Source organism: Rhamphochromis longiceps, linkage group LG9 (genome assembly GCF_057381845.1).
Source record: "Rhamphochromis longiceps isolate RC_006_pf linkage group LG9, R_longiceps_female_GT1.1, whole genome shotgun sequence".
Lineage (NCBI taxonomy): Eukaryota > Metazoa > Chordata > Actinopteri > Cichliformes > Cichlidae > Rhamphochromis > Rhamphochromis longiceps.
In genome coordinates, this window is record NC_140565.1 from 16,490,608 (window position 1) to 16,510,886 (window position 20,279).

The window sequence follows — 20,279 nt, forward strand, 5'->3', positions numbered from 1 at the left end:
CAGACCAGCTAGCGTCACAGAGAGACCACATGAGAGGAACTGGCAGCACTCATTTGGGCCTGGTTTGGGTCAGCAGGAGTATGTTTATATGTGTGTGTGCATGTGTGTAAGAGTGCGTCTTGTCTCAGCTTATTTTATGGTTGTTTGTGAAAACAGGAAGTTATGACTAGCTTTCACATGGTTTACATGAGAACTGGCTGGCTGGCCAACACAGAGCCCGACTGCACATTTAAATGATTTCAGCTTTTTCTTTTCTTTTCATGTGTGAGAGAACAGCCTTTCATTTGACTTATATGTAGGGTAGCAACCACCTTGTGTTGCTATAGTGTGCCTCCTAGTGGTAAGTGCAGGTTAAGATGATAAACAAGACAACAAATCATGGATAAATGTTCATGTTCATGTTTACAGTTTCAGCAACACAAGAAACGAGATGCATCTGTTTGTTGCATTTGTATAGGCATTTCTAAACAGACATACAGACATATTATTGTGTACCACCTTATTTATTTTCTTGCAATTTTAAAAGAGGAATCGAGATCACTGGAAAAGAGGAAATGGGCTCTTGAGAAAGGGTTTGTCTTTCATACTGGAGCACTTTCGAGGCATGAGAAAAAGCCCAATCAGCTGTTGGTTTAATAACCTGACAGTCGGTGTAACCAGGTGACAGCGCAGACCTGTGGAAAGCACCAGAAAATCCACAGTGCTTATGTGCTGAAATTACAGTCATCTCACCTGTGGAAGCAAGTTTTGGATTCCAGCTGCAGACTTGCAAAAGATCATTACAGCTGAGATTCGTTACTCAGCACTGACAGCAGATGGAGTTTCTAGTTTCTTCAAAGATAATGATTTTGCTTTTGAGAGGATGTAAATATGATGAACTGCTTTGAATGGAAGCAGCAGATGGTAGCTGATAAATACATAATGAATGAATGAAACTGTGTGGAACTTTTGCATTTTTATACATAAGAATCTTTTTAATGAGTGTCTTACAAATTTAATTGAAAAATTTGCTCTTGTGATTTTGTTACATCTACGACACAGTAATAATAGACAGTAATAATAATAATAATTCTAATGCAGAAAAGGAAGAAAATTTTCAGAGAAAAGGTAAATACAGCTACATACAGTCATGTGAAAAAATCAGACAAATACAACCGCGAAGAACTACAAATATGAGCATACGCTGTGTCAACGAAAACTAAGGCAAAATGCAGAAATAGTGTGTGAAACGCTAAACACACCCTTTTAATGCTTCCATAGGAATTAAGAGTGTAAGTAGCAGCCAGGTGATGCTGATCAAGTGCTTGTAATTAATACATCAGCATCACACAGTAAGTGCGAGCAACTCTAAAAGCAGGGCTTTTGGCTGTTTGTTTGTGTGGAAGCACAATGCCATAGCGGAAAGATATTACGAATGATTAAAAGAGGCTGTCTATCAGTCTGGAAAGGGTTATAAGGCCATCACTGAGCACAGTGAGCTAGATTGGCAACTGCAAAACATTCTAGACAGTTGCCAATCTTGCTGAGAGCAAACGCACTCAGATCGGGCCATTATTGTTCAAAAGGAAAGTATGACTTTTTTGGAAGGGTTGCAGGACAAACGCTCTTTTCTCTAAAATGAACAAAGCAGAACAGCTTAGGTTGGCACGGCTGCATCTGAACAAACCACAAACTTCTGAAGCAACGTCCTTTGACCAGATGAAACCAAAGTAGAGTGTTTGGCCTTAATCCACAATGCCACATTTCTTGAAAACCAAACACAGCATATCAGCACAAATGCCTCATACCAAGTGTTACGCATGGTGGTGGAGGAGCGATTATTTGGCCTTGTTTTGCAGGACCTCGGCATCCTGCTGGGGTTGTGATGAGTCTTTTTTTCTGTGTCTGTCACAGGGATAACACAGAGAGAGGCGGAAAACCGTTCACACTCACAATCTCACCTACGGCCAGTTTAGAATCACCAATTAAACTAACCCCATTCTTGTCTTTGGATGGTGAATGCAAACTCCACTGAGTCCTGCCTGGATTCGAACCCCGGATGTTGTTGCTGTGAGGGGATAGTGCTAGTTCTCGTTAAACAGCCTTATATTAAGACATGCTAAGGACCAGGGATTTTTATTGATCCCTGATTTATAAAGCCTTAGAATTGAAAAGGGTTTACTTTCCTTTTACAGTAAATAAAGATTCAGTGTCTTAAATCTAGTTTGCTGAGTCATTTCAAATACTTAGTTTGGTACGCAGAGCTGAAACCTCTTAAACAAATACTTCTCTGTTTCTTTGATTCTTTAAAATACTGCATCACCAATCATATGATGCTTATCTTGAAATTCCGCCTTAATTGATTAGCACCAGTGATGAGTTCCAACAGAGGGGTATTTCTTTCTGACAACAGCTTACCATTTAAAAGGCGGTCATGTTTGCTTTCTCTCTCAGCCCTGTGCCTCCACATCTCTGGGACTTTTCAACATCAGCGAAAACAATTTTTGAGTAGGGATATCACAGTTTTATTTTACTTTGGAAATGCAAGCAATCAGGTAAGTTTTTGTACATCATCACCAGAAAGGGGGGGGAAAGTCTGACGGTAGCTTTTCATTCATCCATCTGAGATAAAGGCTTTAGGTGTCTCACTCCACAGGTCTCTCTTCATCCCCACATGGTCTTCAGATACACGTCTAGATGGGAAGACAGCTATAGTGACGGGGGGCAACACTGGAATAGGAAAAGAGACAGTTAAAGACCTGGCTAGCAGAGGCAAGCAAACAGCGCTGCACATGTAAAGACAGCAAATGCAATGATGAGTAACAAATTTCTTTACAATTGTTGTCATATTCTTTCTCGTCTGCGTGACTCAGTGTACTTGTGAACTTGTGCACTTGAAGCTTCCTGTTCCCGCAAATATAATAAATACAATCAGGTTACTCAAACATAAACTGTCTTTATGATAACGCATAATTCTAATGAACTCATGTATCGGTACTGGTTAATCAAAGGCAGGCAGAGGGATTAAGTTCAAAGCATACTGCCACGACACAAAGACTGCCAAACTGGCCCAGACATATGTGTTGAAATCGTGCTATCTTGTTCAAATGTCAAACATGCATGTACACGCAAACAAGAGGAATTAATCTCCCGTAGGCGCCCGGGTGATCTTGGCGTGCAGAGACATGGCGAAGGGAGAGCAAGCTGCTTGCGACGTCATGAGGGAGGTGAAGGGAGCGAAGGTAGTCACCAGGCAACTGGATCTGGCTGACACCAAATCAATATGCCAGTTTGCTGAGAATATCTACAACAGTGGGTGGCACACGCAACACACACGCGGACTTCGGAGTAGTGCGTGCATTCTTTTTTCCTTCTAAATACTGTGATGGTGGTAACAATTGTCCTGTTTTCACAGCTGAGAAAGCTCTTCACTATCTGATCAACAATGCAGGCGTGGCTATGTGTCCTTTTGCCAGGACAGTGGATGGAATTGAGATGCAGTTTGGAGTCAATCACTTGGGTAGGAGGAAAAAACACACAAGGTTTAGTTAATGACAAACATGTTAGATTGAAACAGACTTTAGCAAAAGAGCAGATGAGTTGTCAGTCAGCTCCTGTTGTTACTGCTAAATATGTGATCAGTGATCAGTGGTGGCTTAAAACTCCTCGCCTTTTTCTCTCCTACCACCCATTTAGGTCATTTCTTCTTGACTTTTCTGCTGCTGGACTTGCTGAAGCACTCGGCCCCATCTCGGGTCATCAACCTGTCATCAGCAGCTCACATCTTTGGCAAGATCCATTTTGATGATCTGAAAGGGGAGAAGGATTACCATCACTTCAGGGCCTACGCACAGAGCAAGCTGGCTAATGTCCTGTTCACCAGAGAGCTGGCCAAAAGGACAGAGGGTAGGGACGCAGAGACTGAAATATTATCTAGTCATTATGTGTCGTCTTTTGCCTGTCTACCTCGCCTTCCTTATGCAAGGAGAAAACGGATCTTATCTCAACAGTGTGAGAGTCCCATGCCTCAACCACAACTGCTCTGGGCGACATCAGAGCACAGGGAAATAAGTTGTGTTAAAGACTTAATTGTTGCCCAGCAAATCACTCCTCGTTCACTAATAATGCTGTCATTTCTTCCCAGATATGAGTCAAGGCTTTCTGTAACTTTTTTTTTCTAAATCAAGTGAAACTATATATTCTGGGTGTTTTACTTTACTGATGTGTCCACTCATGTGTGACTACAAGCTGTTATCAAGGATCTGCTTCATTTCAGGTTGGATAAATAATATTTATACCAATCCCTCCAGTTCTAGGTATCACAGCCTACTCAGTTGACCCCGGCTTCGTGAACACTGACATTTTAAGGTATATAAGGCGCCCTCTTCTGGATATAGTCAAGTACTTCGGGTTTCTGATCAGGACCCCAGCAGAGGGAGCCTACACCACCACCTACTGTACCGTCACTCCTGAGAATCAGCTGGTCACTGGAGGATACTACAGGTCAGCGTGAAAACGATTTACAATTACAGACAAAAACTTGCTTAATCGCTATAAAACAGGTGTGATTAAAGAATCATGAAAGACAAGAGGAGCCATTCATCGATATCATCCGAATAATTCTTAATACACTAATTAATGGGTAATTACTAAAGATCTATGAGTCATTCTGTATAAGTGATTCGTTAGATAATAAATATTTTATAATATGCACCTTTCTTAGAAAGAACAGCGTTATCTGTTCAGTCTCCAAATCGCTCAGCACGACCGGAAAATACTGTATCTCCACCCATGGCTATAATTCACATTTGATACATTTTAAACCGAGTCTGTTGATGGTCATGCAGCCCTGAAGCAATGAGTAACTACCTGAAGTAACGAAAAAGAATAAATTAGAAATGTAATGATCAATGAAGAAAGTGTGGAGTTTGATTAATTTACACGTAATGCACCAAATATTACCTTACAGCTATCCAATTGTGTCTCCATTTTATCTACTATCTTCTAACTATCAGCTGGTTACATTTTAATTATCACATGTTTTAGTGCACTTTATGTTACAGCGATGGAAATGTATAGCTCACTTAAACGATGTGCTTATGTATTGTCCATTCACCCCTTTCCCCACAGTAACTGCTCCAGAGCAGAGAGCTCCAATGCCGGCCAGGATGACGGCACAGCCCTGAAGCTGTGGGTTGTGAGCTGCCACCTGTTGGGCATCCGCTGGAGATAAACTTCACCTTTGATCTGAAGGCTAAGACAAATGTAACAGCTTCCAATAAAGAAACATCCCTGATATAGCATTGTGTGTCCTTGTGTGTCCGTTTGTGAGTGAAAAAAAAAAACAGACTTCCCATTTTTATTAGACTCTTACATCATTAGGATTTTAGCTCTGGCATGCTGCTACATAGTGAAGTGAGGCACGTTTTAACTTTGGGTTTTCCACGTTCTCGGTGGTATCACACACCGCAGTGGTGAATTATCACACTCTCGCCTCAGCTAACCCCATAACTCGAGTCTCTCCGACAGCAGGAGGCGGCAGGAGAGCCGGCTGCTCCCACAGCCTGTAACTTGTGAATCAATTATGCGTCAGCCCGCCCCTGATTGGCCCCGGCACCTATACGCAAAAGAAAACGAGGAGAGGTGGCTGACAGATGAAAAGCACGGAACCCGCTGATAAAGTGTTGTGGCGGAGAAAGGAGCTGTATTGTCGCAGAGGTCCTAAGGTGGAAACCTGTTGCTCTTTGAGGAAGAATGTACTGCAGGTAGGAGAAAAATACATAAAATAGAGCCTGCAGAAAACGTTAAAGGTTAGGTAGCTGGCTCTAATAATACCAGCAGTGTGAGATATTTGAAGATTATCCACTGTGTCACCAGATTTTGCAGAGTGATTTGCGTCGTGGTTTTATTGGTGTTTTTATGCAAATTTTGAAAACGGAAAAAAGAGCTTTGAGCATGAATCTGTTTAGACGACTTGCGCAATTATTCTGGAAACCAACTGATGTAATATACTCTGTTACAGATGCAGTATGTGTAAGTCTGATGTTGAATAGTTAGTATGAGAGCATGTGCTGATTTATAGACTCTTTTGTGTCCAAATAAAGATCAGGTCTTTAAAACTTTAAGGAAAAATATATAATCAATGCTTTTACTTGCCTCTTGTTCAGGGGTGTGTGCTGTAACCACTGGTCTTCTGAGGAGAGGTTAGATGGGAAAACAGTGGTCATCACTGGAGCCAACACTGGTATAGGCAAAGAAACTGCCAAGGACCTGGCAAGAAGAGGTACTGTGCCCAGCTGCGGGTCTTTCTCCATCTGCCTCTGTCTATCAGGTTTTCAGACGTGTGCCTGCCTCTTTAATTTACACTAACTGGCAGGCTGTGACTTACAGTGCATATCCCACTCTGACCTCGTGATTTAAGCACTAAGAACACTTATGTGATTGGGCTAGGTCCAACTTGCTTGGCATACCCAAGTCTATCATGAATCTGAATAAAAATATAGATAAAAATTTGTGGGTTTTTTGTTTTGTTTTGTTTTGTTTTGTTTTTTAATATATATATTTTTTAAATGAGCATCTTGGTTAATGTTTCAATGATTCCAGACGACTGTCAGAAATTGAAGACAGATGAGGCGTCGCAGGGACAGAGGGAGCATTGTGAGGGTCCCCTGCAGGGCCAGACATGAAACAAAGACAGTGCATCTAGCAGTCGTGCACACACATGCACACACACACACACATGCACACACACACACATGCACACAGAGTGAGTAATATGAAAGCTGGTTCTGCATACAAGACTCAGTTTGTTCAGCCATCTGCATCATGACGGACACAGCATGCCACATACACCTTCCTCAGTTTAAGAACAACCAACATGTAATTTTTTTTTTTAATTTACACTGGCACCAGTATAAAATAACCCATAGTAATAATAATACAACTAGATTCCCAGCCTTAAAACAAAGTAGAAGGAGGCACAGCATCATCTTTCAGTAAACTGGATTATGCAACAATGTGATGACAACATGATTGGATTTGGAAAGATTGATAACGAGAAGCGATTCCTTCAGGCACTGCATCTCAACATTGTCAATCGTTTGTTATGATTTTGATCGAAATTTATTTTATTATTATTATCATTTACTAATTTATTTTACTTTTTGGTCCACGTAATGAGTTGTCAAAGGAAGCTGTCCATGTGAAATTTAATGTTTATGAAGTGAAATCAGGAAAGACTGTTACAATTACATATCATACTGAGTGTGAATAATCAGTCTATGATCAAAACTGACTCAAGCCATATTTGCTTTTTATTACATACTCAGATGATTTGCGCATGTGAAAAAAAATCATCTGCTGAAAGATCTTGGACGTGACTCAGTACACGCCTCTTGGACTTGACTCTCACTGTTTGTTTACTATTTTATTTAATTGTATGAACTCGGCATCCCTGTTGATGTGGGAATAGTTTGGTCCTCAGGATGGAAACAAAGACGGCAGCAATAGGATGGAGATGCTATATTACAACTAGTTAATGGCTCCCATCTTCTGTAATTACTGGGCGCTGCAGCTATTTTGCATATGTGTGAGTGTGTTTGCAGGAGAGCGTGTGTGTATGTGTGTGTGCATATTTGTGCCTGCATATGGGTGAAAGAAAGGGTGGGTGCATGTGTCCTCAAACCCCCCCTTCTGTGCTCATTAAGAAGAATGCATGGTAATTTGTGTCAGAAGCGAATGAGAACGACACAGTCGAGAGGGTCTTGTGTTTGTTCGAGTGGAGCAGTTGGCTAAATGAGATGCTGAGTAAGAGCTTAGAAAACATTAGAGGACAATCTGAAGAACCCTGAAAGATTAAGGTTCTTCATTTAATGCTGGGAGCTTTTGTATCCCACCAAATGAGCAAAGCTTTTTTTGTAGTTTTAAGTTTGGGAATCTTTTGAACTCTACTGTTCAAGTATTAGGGTAGTACAATACAACTGCTGTGAAAATGGCTGTTATGGGGTGTATAAAAATCATTTGCTGCCAAAAACAGGATGTGAGCTCAGAGTGAAATTTCACACTTTCAAGAATATGATGTGGGTCAAGTCTTTCCTAATGAAACTTGGGGTGATTTAAGGTCCCTGTGCTCACCTAAACTGATACTCTGTAGTGAGGGACTGTATTTTATTATACTATTTGTCACTAGCTTGTGCTCTGTGGATCTTACTTTGTAGGTGCACGCATCATCATGGCGTGCAGAGACCTCGAGAGGGCGGAGGAGGCACGGACGGACATTTTGGAAGACACAGGAAATGAGAACGTGGTCATCAGGAAACTTGATCTGTCTGACACCAAGTCCATCAGGGCCTTTGCTGAAGTTGTTATCAATGGTATATGCTTTTTTTTAAAATCCACTTTTCCTTTCAAGAGCATACTTGTATGCCTCTTAAGGAGTAATGGACTCTTCAAGCAAACAGGGCTCACTAATTGCAGGGCTGATATATAAATCCCTGTTTGTTCAGCCCCTCCACTGCCTCTGCTGCAGATAATTAGAGGCATACTGTAAAAGCATTTGAATTTAAAACCAGTTGTTTTATCAGATATGCAGTTTGTGTGGGTTTTTTTTGTTTTTTTCTCCAGAGGAAAAACAAGTGAATATCCTGATAAACAACGCAGGCATTATGATGTGTCCCTACTCCAAGACGGTTGATGGGTTTGAAATGCAGCTAGGTGTCAATCACTTGGGTAAGTTACTCTCAGTTTTGTATTGTTCTCTCTGCATTTTTACGCTTCTTTTTTGTTTTGAAATTAAGGCTCATGTTTCATATTTAGAAGCAGTCATTAAATATGTTTACACAGTTTGCTTGGCTACAACTTTTTCTGACAGCTTAGATTTGCCAGTTTACTTTAACGTGAACAGCTGACAGTTACACTGTGCCTCTGACTGAATTTATGCTAAGTTTGCCTGGTGACAGGCATATTTTCATAGTGAAAAAGGTCATTTTAAATCTGGCATTAATAACACATACGCCAATCTGACTGTCTCACCAAGCTAGGACAATGAACTAGAGTTGCTGCTGCCGGTGTTTCCTCCTTTATTGGACCATGGATTCTTCCTAGGTGATGTTTTCCTCCATGTTATTTTTGTCTCAGGCTGACGGAGCGGGAACACTCTGTGCTCCAGCATGGTCTCCCACACACATATGCAAACACACAGACATGTACAAATATCCAGAAATAAACCTGTGCACTTTGGCACATTCTTTATGTGTTCACATGCTCTTTTAAACAGTGATATTGTTACGCAAAATGGGAATTAATGAAAAAACAGTAAAGAAAAATGCTCTTATTAAGATCAAGAAGAGTCCCTCAACGTTTTGCAAACAAAAAAAGAAAAAGAAAACTTCGTGGCATGCATTGTATTGGGTGACACACTGTTTACCACATCAGCAGGAATAATATCCGGTGATAATGTAAACTTTCTGACTTCTAATGAAGCAGAAAGCTCACAGCAAGGAAGAAGGAGTAGGAAAAAAACCACGAGATTTGCTTGAGATTGCGACTCCTGCGGTTGTAGAGTGCCATTTAAATTGAAAACGAGGGTGGCCAGGTTTGGTCGTCTAAATGGAGTCAGATTTTAGATTGTTCTCAGTCAGGTGGCTGGCTTTTTTATAAACTCCACAGGAAGAGCTACTTTATGTTGCATATGAGAAACAACCACACAAATTCCAGCAACAGGTATACAAGAAGCACAGCTAGTCACTGATGTGATTGGCACAGTTTCCTTATGTGTCTTTTTTGCAAAATAGTAAAACTAATTATATTTGTTAAAAGGGTTATTATACATACACTACACATTAACTGCTGGGTTTGCTTTGTTAATAAATTAACAAGAAAAGGTGTTCTAATTGTTTTCATCAGGTCACGTCCTGCTGACTTACTTACTCTTGGACCTCATCAAGCGTTCTGCTCCGGCCCGTATTGTCGTGGTGGCATCGGTGGCCCATACTTGGACTGGGCTTCGACTGGATGATATCAACAGTGAGAAGAGTTACGATGCCATGAAGGCCTACGGACAGAGCAAACTGGCTAACGTCCTCTTTGCATGCTCACTCGCAAAAAGGTTGCAAGGTGAGCTTTTAGAAAAGGAATATCCAAATGTGCATCATGAGGAATGAAGGCTATAACACATGGGTATCTTACAGCCATGATATGGCCACAGAAATGTGTAAAAGTGGAGCATGTGCAGACATCGTGTAGGCGGGTTTTGCTGAGAGACTCAGAGTCATGGAATCTGACTAATGGGATGAAGTTGTGCTGTTGAGTCAAGGAAGTAGATTTTTTTTTTTTTTTACATTTTTACATAACAACAGTCTGGCAGCAACAAGCTTAAACTTTCTATTAACGTCACCCTGAGTAACTTGCAGAAATACTTGCCTATGTCAGTACCTGTCTGCCTTCGTACCTACTCATCTGCCAACAGGGTCCCACTTCCACTTGAATGCTCTCTTTAATCCTCCAGGAGTAGAGCTCAGTCCATTAACTCAGAAATAAACTGAAGGTGTTTTAACAAAGGCTAACTTGTCTGTTGTTGTTTTCATTAAAAATAAAAAAACTATATTCACTGTAGGGACTGGTTGAAAAAAATGTTACAAACCTCGCTTAAAATCCCAACATGCACATATAAATAGCAGGTGACAATTGTTAGCACATGTTATTTGGCAGCATTTGTATGTGCTTGCATTTGTGTTGCAGGTACAGGGGTGAGCGTCTTCTCTCTGCACCCAGGGGTGGTTCAGTCTGACCTGTGGAGGCACCAGCACCAATGTATCCAAGTGGCGGTGAAGATCTTCAAGGTTTTTACCAAGACCACAGTGGAGGGAGCGCAGACTACCATTTACTGTGCTGCAGAGCCAGGTCTAGAGAGCCTGAGTGGAGGGTACTTCAGGTACACAGTCCCAGTATTTCAGTTAACCGCAAGAGCTTTTAGAGTGCCGGTGTTACCGTGCCCAGTGTTTCTACCTGGTAATAAAGGAAAAGTTACACTTGATGTAATGTTTTTTCCCCATTTTTTATAAGTTACATAAATGCAGTGCATAGTGTGTAATTCTCATTTTCTGTTTCTTTGTGTGTGCAGTGACTGCGCCCCTGCAAGGTGCTCAAGAACCGCCTCTGATGATGACTTGGCGCAGAAACTGTGGGAGGTCAGCTGTAACATGCTCGGCATCACCTGGCAGTGAAGACACTGTGTGTGAAAACATCATACTTTAAACAGCACTGCTAAGCACTTTTATACATGTATTAATGTTACTGTTTAAAAGAAAAGTAACAGGATTGCTCCAAAGACCATTTTATTTTGTAAATGATCTAAAAAAGCTGTACATTGTATGTTTTGGTGGGAAAAAGTGTTATTAAAAAGTGCATGATGCTTATTTCTGTGAGGGCATATCTTGTTCATTCCAGTCTTGAACAGCGAGATAGAGCAAAGTGTGGATCTGGTTCTGATCAGAAAAACTCAGATCATTATAAATGCTTGCAGTTCTACCTTTCCTCCTAACAGTAGAAAGAACTATTTACAGCATGGACACATATGGTTGTAAGTGTCAGCATGTAAGAGTAACAACTACATTGCAAAATTTTGCTCGTTTGTAACCTATAGACATGTTATGTGATGTGACATGTGTGCTTTGACACTATGACACTGAGATGAGTAGGCTAAGTATAATGAAGAAAGGAAAGAAAAGTCATTATAAAGCAAATGCCAGAATGCTGTTTAGAAATCACATCTTAATCTGCATCACATGAGGGAGGATTTAGTGCCTAAGGAATGTGGAATAAGATAAGCCCATGACCAGTAATCTGTCTGAACAATGTGTGCATTCTGATTTAGATATACAGTCTCTGAAAAAAAGGATCTAGAACCCCTGATTGTAATTTTATGGATTTAAATATGTGATAAATTTAGGGGCCCTAATTCCTTTGTAACTATTTAGTTTTCTTATTTATTTTAATTGTGAAAGTGACTAAATCATTGCCAGTTTGCTGTCTGCTAGAGTGTTTTATCTTTATTAAAGGGGATAAACTTGTTTTTCTATACCTAATTCTAGTCCTCGACTAAAGACTTGTTTATTATCTTGATTGTTTTTCATTTTTCAGTCTATTGCTATTAATGTGTTTCTGGGATGATGGCTACAAATGTTTGCTTGCCCAAATATGTAAATAAAGCACAACTTCGATGGGATATATGATCTTACAGTATCACACCAATCCTCTTTATAGCCAGCTCCATTACATTCATGGATCTTCTTTGAGGTCTTCCTCTCTTCCTTCTGCCTGTCGACTCCAGAAAGTGTAATCGTTAAGAACACCTCCCCGCCTGCAGGGGGCGGTGCAGAGAATGATAACAGCGCATAGAATACAATACGCATGCGCTCCTAAAGTCTACGTCAGCTCTTTCTGTACAAGGGAGTGATTTGTGTCGTAGCTACGTGGCTCTCACTTCTCCGACTTTCTTACTAAACATCACGTAGGAAATAGGTAAGCTAACTGCCGCTTTTAAATACACATGTGTATTTTTCATCAGATAAATGTAACCAACTATAGTTGGGTTGGAACCTTTTGATTTTATTTTACATGTCGAGGTTTATTGCCAACATAACGCTACGTCGCCATAATAGTTAGCATATCTTAGGATAGCGTTAGCTAAAGTCGAGTTTTAATTAAATTAACGTAACATAACTGACTTAAAATCAGCTTCGCATGCTTGTTTTTATCGTGTTTTTTGTTTCTTTCTTAGAAAATGAGAATATATACAGTATATTTATAATAACAAAGTTGTTAAAGCTCGGACAGCTTAAGTCAACGTCAGCACTGAAACCAGTCCCAGCTTTAAGATTGACTTGTGTTGTTTCAGACTAAGCACCATGGATCAGGTTATGCAGTTTGTTGAGCCCGGCCGGCAGTTCGTGAAAGACTCCATCAGGCTCGTTAAGAGGTGCACAAAACCCGACAGAAAAGGTGGGTGTTGTTTCTTTTTATTTATGTCGGCTAGCCTTTGTTTGCTGGAAACGAAAATGAATATATAAATTTGAACCAATTGACTAGCAATTTCCGGATCCAAAGAGCTCAATTCTTTAATAGGGACATTGTATTATTTCCAGTATTTTTAACAATGATTATTTTTGCCCTCACCCAGAATTTCAGAAGATTGCAATGGCCACAGCGATTGGGTTTGCCATCATGGGATTCATTGGTTTCTTTGTCAAGCTCATTCACATCCCCATCAACAACATCATTGTGTAAGTAAACAATTTATGATAAACAGCATCACGCAGACCGTCTCCGAACAATTTTTAGATAATATCGTCTAAAACGTGCTCTCATCTGGCTCACTGATAATTGGGGGGTTAGGGTTTTCCTTTGTATTCCTCTCAATCTGAGTACAGCTGGTCATTCAAAATAAAAGTCAGTGATGACTCTACAGACAATGAGGGTAGCTTACTGATCCAGACCCACTTCTCATTATCATCTGCCTTTACTTGTTGTTATCTAAGTTCATCCTCAATTTCACTCAGTACAATATATATGTATTTTTATTTTAAAACTCCTGTAATGTCTTAATTTTATAATGAAAAAATACTGCACTTTGATCCAGAATTTCTGCCATCACCCTTGAATCTTGTGAATCACTATGGCTCTACCATTAATTGTTACAGTCATATGTTATAGCTGCTACTAATACTATATTTCCACAGACAAATTTAACATGATTGCATCTTTTATTTAAGTCTCTGATCAAGTTTCTCTTGTATGTAAATTTCATGAAATGGATGATAAAATGACAAACTCTTCCAGTGATTAATCATTTTTATTACACAAAACACAGGATTTAAAAAGTCACACCAGTACTGTTGGCAGTTGTTTGTGTACAGTAGAAGACAGCATAATAATACTGCTTAGGCTGTTATAAAAAGTGAGAATATGTGAAAAATAAGGTGCATTTGTGTTCTCCAACTTAACATCCCCTTCTCTGTTTTTCCTTCTAGTGGCGGTTAGGTCCTGATCACTCAGACTTCATCTCGTGGGGACAGGAGATGGTGGTGCAGTGTTAACAGCTGGTGTGATTGGGGGGGAGGGGGGATTGTCGGGATGGCATTTTTACATTCTGTGCTCAACATTTATATGTCACTGTGTAAATAAAAATAATTGGAAATCTGATATGTCCCGTCTACTCTATCAACACAGCACCTTTTTGCAGTAGCTTGGTTTTTACCTTTTGTAAATCTGCAATCAAAAGGCACTTTTAATTAGGCGTTCTCAATTTGATTTAATCCATAGAGATTGCTAACAGCCACAGAAGGCAGGCCCATCGTCTTGACCTCAAAGGCACACGCAGGATGCTGCTATGCAAAGGATATCTGGACACACGTAGGCAATAATGTGCAGATATTAAAACAGAATTGTTCATTTTGAATTTAACACTGCAGTGTAGAAGCTCAAGGTAGGAATAGAGTTTAACTGTATAGTGCCACTTCACGTTACCATCAGAGTAGTAATAATTTGGCATTCACGACTATTGTGGTTTGAGTATGTTATTCAAAAGACAGTGGTCACCATGGTTACAGCAAAGAAATTAGCTTTTCAGCATTAGATTTTTCATTTATATCTGAGCGAACAAAAATTAAAAAGCCTGTTCAAATGTGTAAAACCTGAGATTTTTTTTTTCCCGTAGCTGATCTGGAGAAACTAGGTCACAATTCCACATTTTTCACTTCCATTAAGAAAGATTTCTCGTCTTTGTCATTCCCCGTTTTTACCGATGCCCATGCTCCAAAGAAGAGGCTGGTCTGTGGTCACGGTTACGGCCTTCCTGGGCTTTCCGGGGTCAGTGGGCTCATAAGTGTTGGAGGTGCTTACTAGCTTGCCAAACTGCAGGACGTCATTATCTGGACAGAGGAGACAGAAATAACAATTACACACAATACTAATGGCAGACCAAGTGACACCACACTTAATGCTCTTTGGCTGTTCATTATATTGCTGCATGCCAGAGTCTTTTTCTTTTTGAGAAGTGGTCTGGATCAACATGGTCTTGGATAACAATTGTGAGGCAGGGTGGTCCGCATGACTTTGGATTGTGTAAAGCCGTGTGAGGCCACACGTGGTTTTACAGCCAAATCCACAAAGGGTCTTGAATATTCCTACTTTGTGATTACTGCAGTAATCACAGTCATTACAGTTATGTCCTCATTTTAATTGCCAGTAGCAGGGAAGGTAACCACTAGGGTATACAAGTCACATACCACATTTTCTTTTGTTTTGTGATTTTATACACAACAAGCCTTCAGTACTTTCCCAAAAACGACAAATGATTTGACTAAAGCAGCTGTCCAACAGTGTCCTCAAGTGGTCAAATTAGGAAACTCAGTATCCATGCAACCCACTGTAAGACAAATTTTGCCATCTGCTGGTCCTTTATTGGGAACTTATTTAGCCTTTTGCTGTAGAGAACTAAATTCATTTTAGCCTCCTTACACTGACTCCCACTAAGCTTTAGACCTGATCTTAAGAACACAGCAGGGTATGAAGAGGACTGGTGCAAAACCAATCACATTGTTAAGAACATAATACCGCTTTTTACATCTTTATATTTTGCTTTAAAATAATACATACAGTAATTCACTGAAACATGACAAACATAGATGGAAATACAATACATAAGGCAAAAACTGACAAGCTTCAAAGTCACCATCTGCTAGGACCACCTTTCTTGCTTTGTTTACGTACTTCTTAAATGGCACTGGAAGCTCTTCCTTGGATGTCTGCTGACTTTTGTTTATTTTTCTGTGGAGATGATCCCACAGTGCTTTAAACATTTTGCGGCCTGGGCTCTGAGGAGGCCATTTAATCAGTGATAGCGGTCCACTGTGGTTTTCTCTCCAGGTTGGTTCGGGATTGTCATTTTTTCAACATTATTATGCTGAAAAATGAAGCAGATACTTTTCAAATGGTACTGAATGGTGTGTTAACTCCATCAGTTTTAACAAGATCTCCAAACCACTGTATGAAATGCAGCACCAAACCATGACAATGCTGCCTCTGTGTTTTACTGATGGCTGTAAACACTCACTGTTCACCTCTCTCGTGACCTCCTCCACATGCTGCCAATGATTTGAGCCAAACAAATCATCATGCCATGATTTTCAGTCCAATTCTTGTGTAATTTGGCATACCTCAGCCTTCTCTCTGTGTTTCAATTCATTAAGAATGGCTTCTTGACAGCCACCCTTCCCCTGAGACCATGTCTAATGATGTTTTTGACAAACAGTAGAAGGTCCTGATGGGTCTTTCAGGTCCTGTGTCAGATCTTTGCTGGATAATTTCCTGTCTCTTAAGGACATGGCTGTCAGACACTGATCATCTGCTGTACATAGTTTTTTAGTCTTGCCAATTCTTCTTTTGTCCTCCGCTTGTCCAGATTTTTACCTCTTTTTTTTTAAAGAATGTACTGCACACCACCATGAGATATATAAAGGTTTTCTGCTAAGGGCTCTTTGTGAATCACCTGGCTAGTGCAAAAAAAATTATTTTATGCTTATCAAACTGTCATCTTTGGTATTTTTTTCACAGATTCAGCTACAGAAATCCAAACAAATTGTGTGTTTAAGCAGGCTAGTAATAAAATGTCTAAAGATAATTGTTTAAATTGATTCTTTGCTCACTCGTCTGTTACATGTAAACGTAAAACTGGTTATTAAATAGAGTTAGGTGCTTTTCTTAGGTTTAAATGAGAAGCACTCCTTCGAAAATGGTCAGGTAAAAGGACTGGACTGAAAATGAGAGAAAAAGTAGCCGATGTCAAAAAACAAAACAAAAAAACATTTGAAAGACCCCAAGAAAGCCTGGATAACTACTGGATCCAGACTGCTTTCACAATAAATGAATAAATAACAACAGTCTGTCTCACTGGAAGGAAAATGTGAGGGGTGGCTCAAGACTTTTGCACAGTACTGTGAATATTAATCTAGGCCAGTAGTTCCCAAACTACCGTACGCGTACCCTCGGGGGTACGCAAGTGGCTGTAGGGGGTACGCGTGGGTTGGGGTTGGAGTGGGGATCAAAAGTTTTAAAAGCCGAAATTTGCGCTAATGCAGTTTTTTTTGCCTGTCAAATACATGACTATATACCACCCTCTGGTGTTCAGCAAAAAAATAGCTCTGACAAAATACATGGGCGTGATTTGCCCAAATGACTGACACCTAACAGTTGAAGTTGCCTCCAAGCATTCAGTGCAGCGCGAAAATGGACAAGTGGTTAACAAGAAAAAAAGGCCCTACCACAGAGACACCGGCCACAACAACCAATAAGCTCATGTCTGAAGATGCATTTTCCAGTGACCGCACAGGTGATTGTTCAACAACAATGTGTTCGTCAGATTTGGATGCTAGCAGTGCTAGCAGGGATGTATCTGTGGTTACTAGCCAAGTGGCTAGCATAGCTGGAGCCAGCCATGTGGAAAGTGATGAAGTGTCTGATGCGGAGCGTCAAAGTGGGAGAAAGCATGACAGCACGGACTGTAACACAACCTCATCAAAGAAGCGCAAATATGATGACAATTATATTTCGCTGGGGTTTACGTGTATAAATATTGGTGGATTTCCCCGGCCACAGTGTGTTATTTGTGCAAAAGTATTGTCTCAGAACTCAATGAAACCTTCACTTTTGCGCAGACATTTAGAGACAAATCATCCCCATTTGAAAAATAAACCAAGGGAATATTTTGAGCGACAGCTAAAATCACTTTCAACAAGTAAAACCTGCATTCAGGTGCCAGATCTTATGAATAAAAACAGACTACAAGCATCTTACATGGTCAGTTACAGAGTGGCTAAAAACAACAAACCCCACACTATTGTGGAGGACCTCATTCTCCCTGCTGCTTTAGATATGGTAGGGACAATGTTGGGGGAAAAGGCAAAAAAGACGATACAGTCCATTCCATCATCAAACAATACTGTCTCACGGCGCATCAATGCAATGTCAGAAAATGTTTTACAGCAGCTACTTCTGCGCATACGCCACAGTGAATGTTATGCAATACAGCTAGATGAGTCCACGGATGTGGCTGGCCTGGCGCATCTTCTCGTATATGTGCGCTACATTCATGAAGGAACCATCAAGGAGGACATGCTGTTCTGTAAACCGCTGGAACAAAGGACAACTGCCGCAGATATTTTTCAAAAGCTGGACACATTCATGAACACACATGGACTCGTGTGGGACAGATGTGTTGGCATCTGTACTGATGGCGCACGGGCCATGACTGGGAGACACGGAGGTGTGGTTTCGCGTGTGCAAGCAGTCGCGCCAGATGCCTCCTGGGTACACTGCAGCATCCACCGAGAGGCTCTTGCTGCAAAGGGAATACCTGTCCGTTTGAAACATGTTTTGGACACGAGTGTAAAAATGGTTAACTTTGTGAAAGCCAGGCCGCTGAACTCCCGCTTATTTGCTGCGTTGTGCAATGAGATGGGCAGCGAGCATGAGACATTATTACTCCACACAGAGGTTCGCTGGCTATCTAGAGGGAAAGTGCTGACCCGTTTCTGTGAGTTGAGGGATGAACTTAAAGTTTTCTTCAATAACCATCCCTTTGAGCTGTCTGAACATTTGCATGATGAAGAGTACCTTACCTGCCTGGCTTATCTGTGTGATATATTTTCTCGTCTGAACGAGCTCAATCTCGGATTACAAGGCGTTTCTGCAACTATATTCAATGTTCAAGATAAAGTTGAGGCCATGATAAAGAAGTTAAACCTTTGGAAGAACTGCTTGGATACAAACAACACTGAAGTCTTTCCTGTGCTGCATGATTTTCTGTGCTCTAATGATCTCACACTATCTAAAAGTGTAAAGCGCGAATGTAACGTGCACCTTGAGGAGCTGGCGGTGCAGTTACGCCGATACTTCCCAGAGACGGGCGGCTCAAATGATTGGATACGTCACCCGTTCACCGCCGTGCCTACTTCGTTATCACCGTCTGACCAGGAGAGCCTAATTGAAATCGCCACAGATGGATCTCTAAAAGTTGAACACGCTCAAAAGAACCTGGCGGATTTCTGGATAGGGCTGCGCACTGAACAGCCCGCGCTGGCTAAGCGCGCTGTCAAGACTCTGATGCCTTTCGCCACCACATACTTATGCGAAAAGGGATTTTCTGCTTTAACAAACATGAAAACAAAATACAGAGCAAGACTTTGTGTGGAAAACGATTTAAGACTCAGCCTTTCCCAAATTGAGCCAAACATTGAAGAGCTGTGTGCCTCTGCTCAAGCACATCCATCACATTAAATAAAGTTCTGTTTAATGAAAGTTCATGGCCTTTATGCTCTCGACAAAAAAGTGAATTCTAATAAATCCTTTGATACACTGCTAGTATTAAGTAGTAAAGTTTGTTATTAAAACTCTGTCATTACTAAAAAATATTGATAAATTCATTTGGTGGTGAGAAATAATCGACTGTGCAGTATTTATCTTTATGCATGCGATATTGCAATGTATTTATAGACACTAATTAAGAGTCGTTCGTAGTAGGGGGTATGCGGCTGAGGGTGACATGTCTCAAGGGGTACGTGGCTGGAAAAAGTTTGGGAAGCACTGATCTAGGCAAAATAACAAATCACTGATCATGCTTCAATAGCCCCGAATGGCAAAAAATGTGAATTTGCACGTCACTTTTTCCATTAAGCGTTACATTTATTTACGCTGCATTAGCTCTGAACAAGCTGAGCTGACAAACACTGAGGGAATGGAGCTATTCAGTCGTGTCTAATATGAAAAGGCTACGCTCACGGTAGGAGATTTACACCTGGGGCTTTTTGTTATTTCCTTACTTTTAGCTGGTACTGTGTCCTTAACATCTGCAGCAAATTAACTACTTAAGAAATTTCTGAACCTTCAGTTTAGTAAATTTGCAAAAATTTACTTCAGTTGTGTTAATGAAGGAAAAACAGTTAATGTGGTTTTAAGATCTGAATGGAGGAAGGTTTTTTTTTCCTTTTGGAAAGCTTTGACCCGTTCATGTCTGAACACTTTCACAAAGCAAGACACAGCAGCCTCTCTTTTTTTTTAAATTTCCATTTGTTTTTGGTTTCTTAAATCCATCTTTATTTAATTCTCTGGTTTGCCTGCTTGGTGTCAAGTGTGCTATGATCAGTGTTTAAGAGTAAGTTGGAGGATGAGTTCTCATTAGTACTATAAATCACACTGCAAGCAGGTCTTTCTTTTTTCCTTGGGAAATTATTTCTGCTCTATTAAAA

The 20,279-nt window shown here is 40.5% G+C and overlaps 4 protein-coding genes across 6 annotated transcripts in view; 3 read left to right on the forward strand and 1 right to left on the reverse strand.

Annotated features, from left to right (window-relative positions):
- The first annotated feature begins 29 nt into the window (after positions 1-29).
- Positions 30-5,269, forward strand: LOC146662084 (retinol dehydrogenase 11). 2 transcript variants are annotated; one of them, XM_085417768.1, is made up of 7 exons: positions 30-94; positions 2,636-2,751; positions 3,136-3,291; positions 3,395-3,499; positions 3,676-3,885; positions 4,290-4,482; positions 5,110-5,269. In XM_085417768.1, the coding sequence occupies exons 1-7, from the start codon at positions 30-32 to the stop codon at positions 5,210-5,212; spliced, it is 948 nt and encodes a 315-aa protein (XP_085273894.1). In that variant the 3' UTR covers positions 5,213-5,269. The 2 variants fall into 2 exon arrangements, with proteins under 2 accessions (XP_085273894.1, XP_085273895.1); XM_085417769.1 differs by lacking the exon at positions 30-94 and adding an exon at positions 2,422-2,534.
- A 342-nt stretch (positions 5,270-5,611) lies between these two features.
- On the forward strand, positions 5,612-11,315 carry LOC146662085 (retinol dehydrogenase 12). Its single transcript, XM_085417767.1, has 7 exons — positions 5,612-5,744; positions 6,147-6,262; positions 8,196-8,351; positions 8,602-8,706; positions 9,883-10,092; positions 10,717-10,909; positions 11,099-11,315. The coding sequence occupies exons 1-7, from the start codon at positions 5,734-5,736 to the stop codon at positions 11,199-11,201; spliced, it is 894 nt and encodes a 297-aa protein (XP_085273893.1). The 5' UTR covers positions 5,612-5,733; the 3' UTR covers positions 11,202-11,315.
- Positions 11,316-12,362: 1,047 nt separating this feature from the next.
- sec61g (SEC61 translocon subunit gamma) lies at positions 12,363-14,178 on the forward strand. Of its 2 annotated transcripts, XM_085418522.1 has the most exons (4): positions 12,363-12,498; positions 12,875-12,978; positions 13,157-13,259; positions 14,007-14,178. In XM_085418522.1, the coding sequence occupies exons 2-4, from the start codon at positions 12,885-12,887 to the stop codon at positions 14,014-14,016; spliced, it is 207 nt and encodes a 68-aa protein (XP_085274648.1). In that variant the 5' UTR covers positions 12,363-12,498; positions 12,875-12,884; the 3' UTR covers positions 14,017-14,178. The 2 variants fall into 2 exon arrangements, with proteins under 2 accessions (XP_085274648.1, XP_085274649.1); XM_085418523.1 differs by lacking the exon at positions 14,007-14,178 and having other exon boundaries at positions 13,157-13,263.
- Positions 14,007-20,279, reverse strand: part of tpk1 (thiamin pyrophosphokinase 1) — a 125,036-nt gene continuing 118,763 nt past the window's right edge. Inside the window, exon 9 of the mRNA XM_085418520.1 lies at positions 14,007-14,906. Within this exon, the coding sequence (XP_085274646.1) occupies positions 14,761-14,906 (146 nt within the window). The 3' untranslated portion in view covers positions 14,007-14,760. The remainder of the gene's footprint in view (positions 14,907-20,279) is intronic.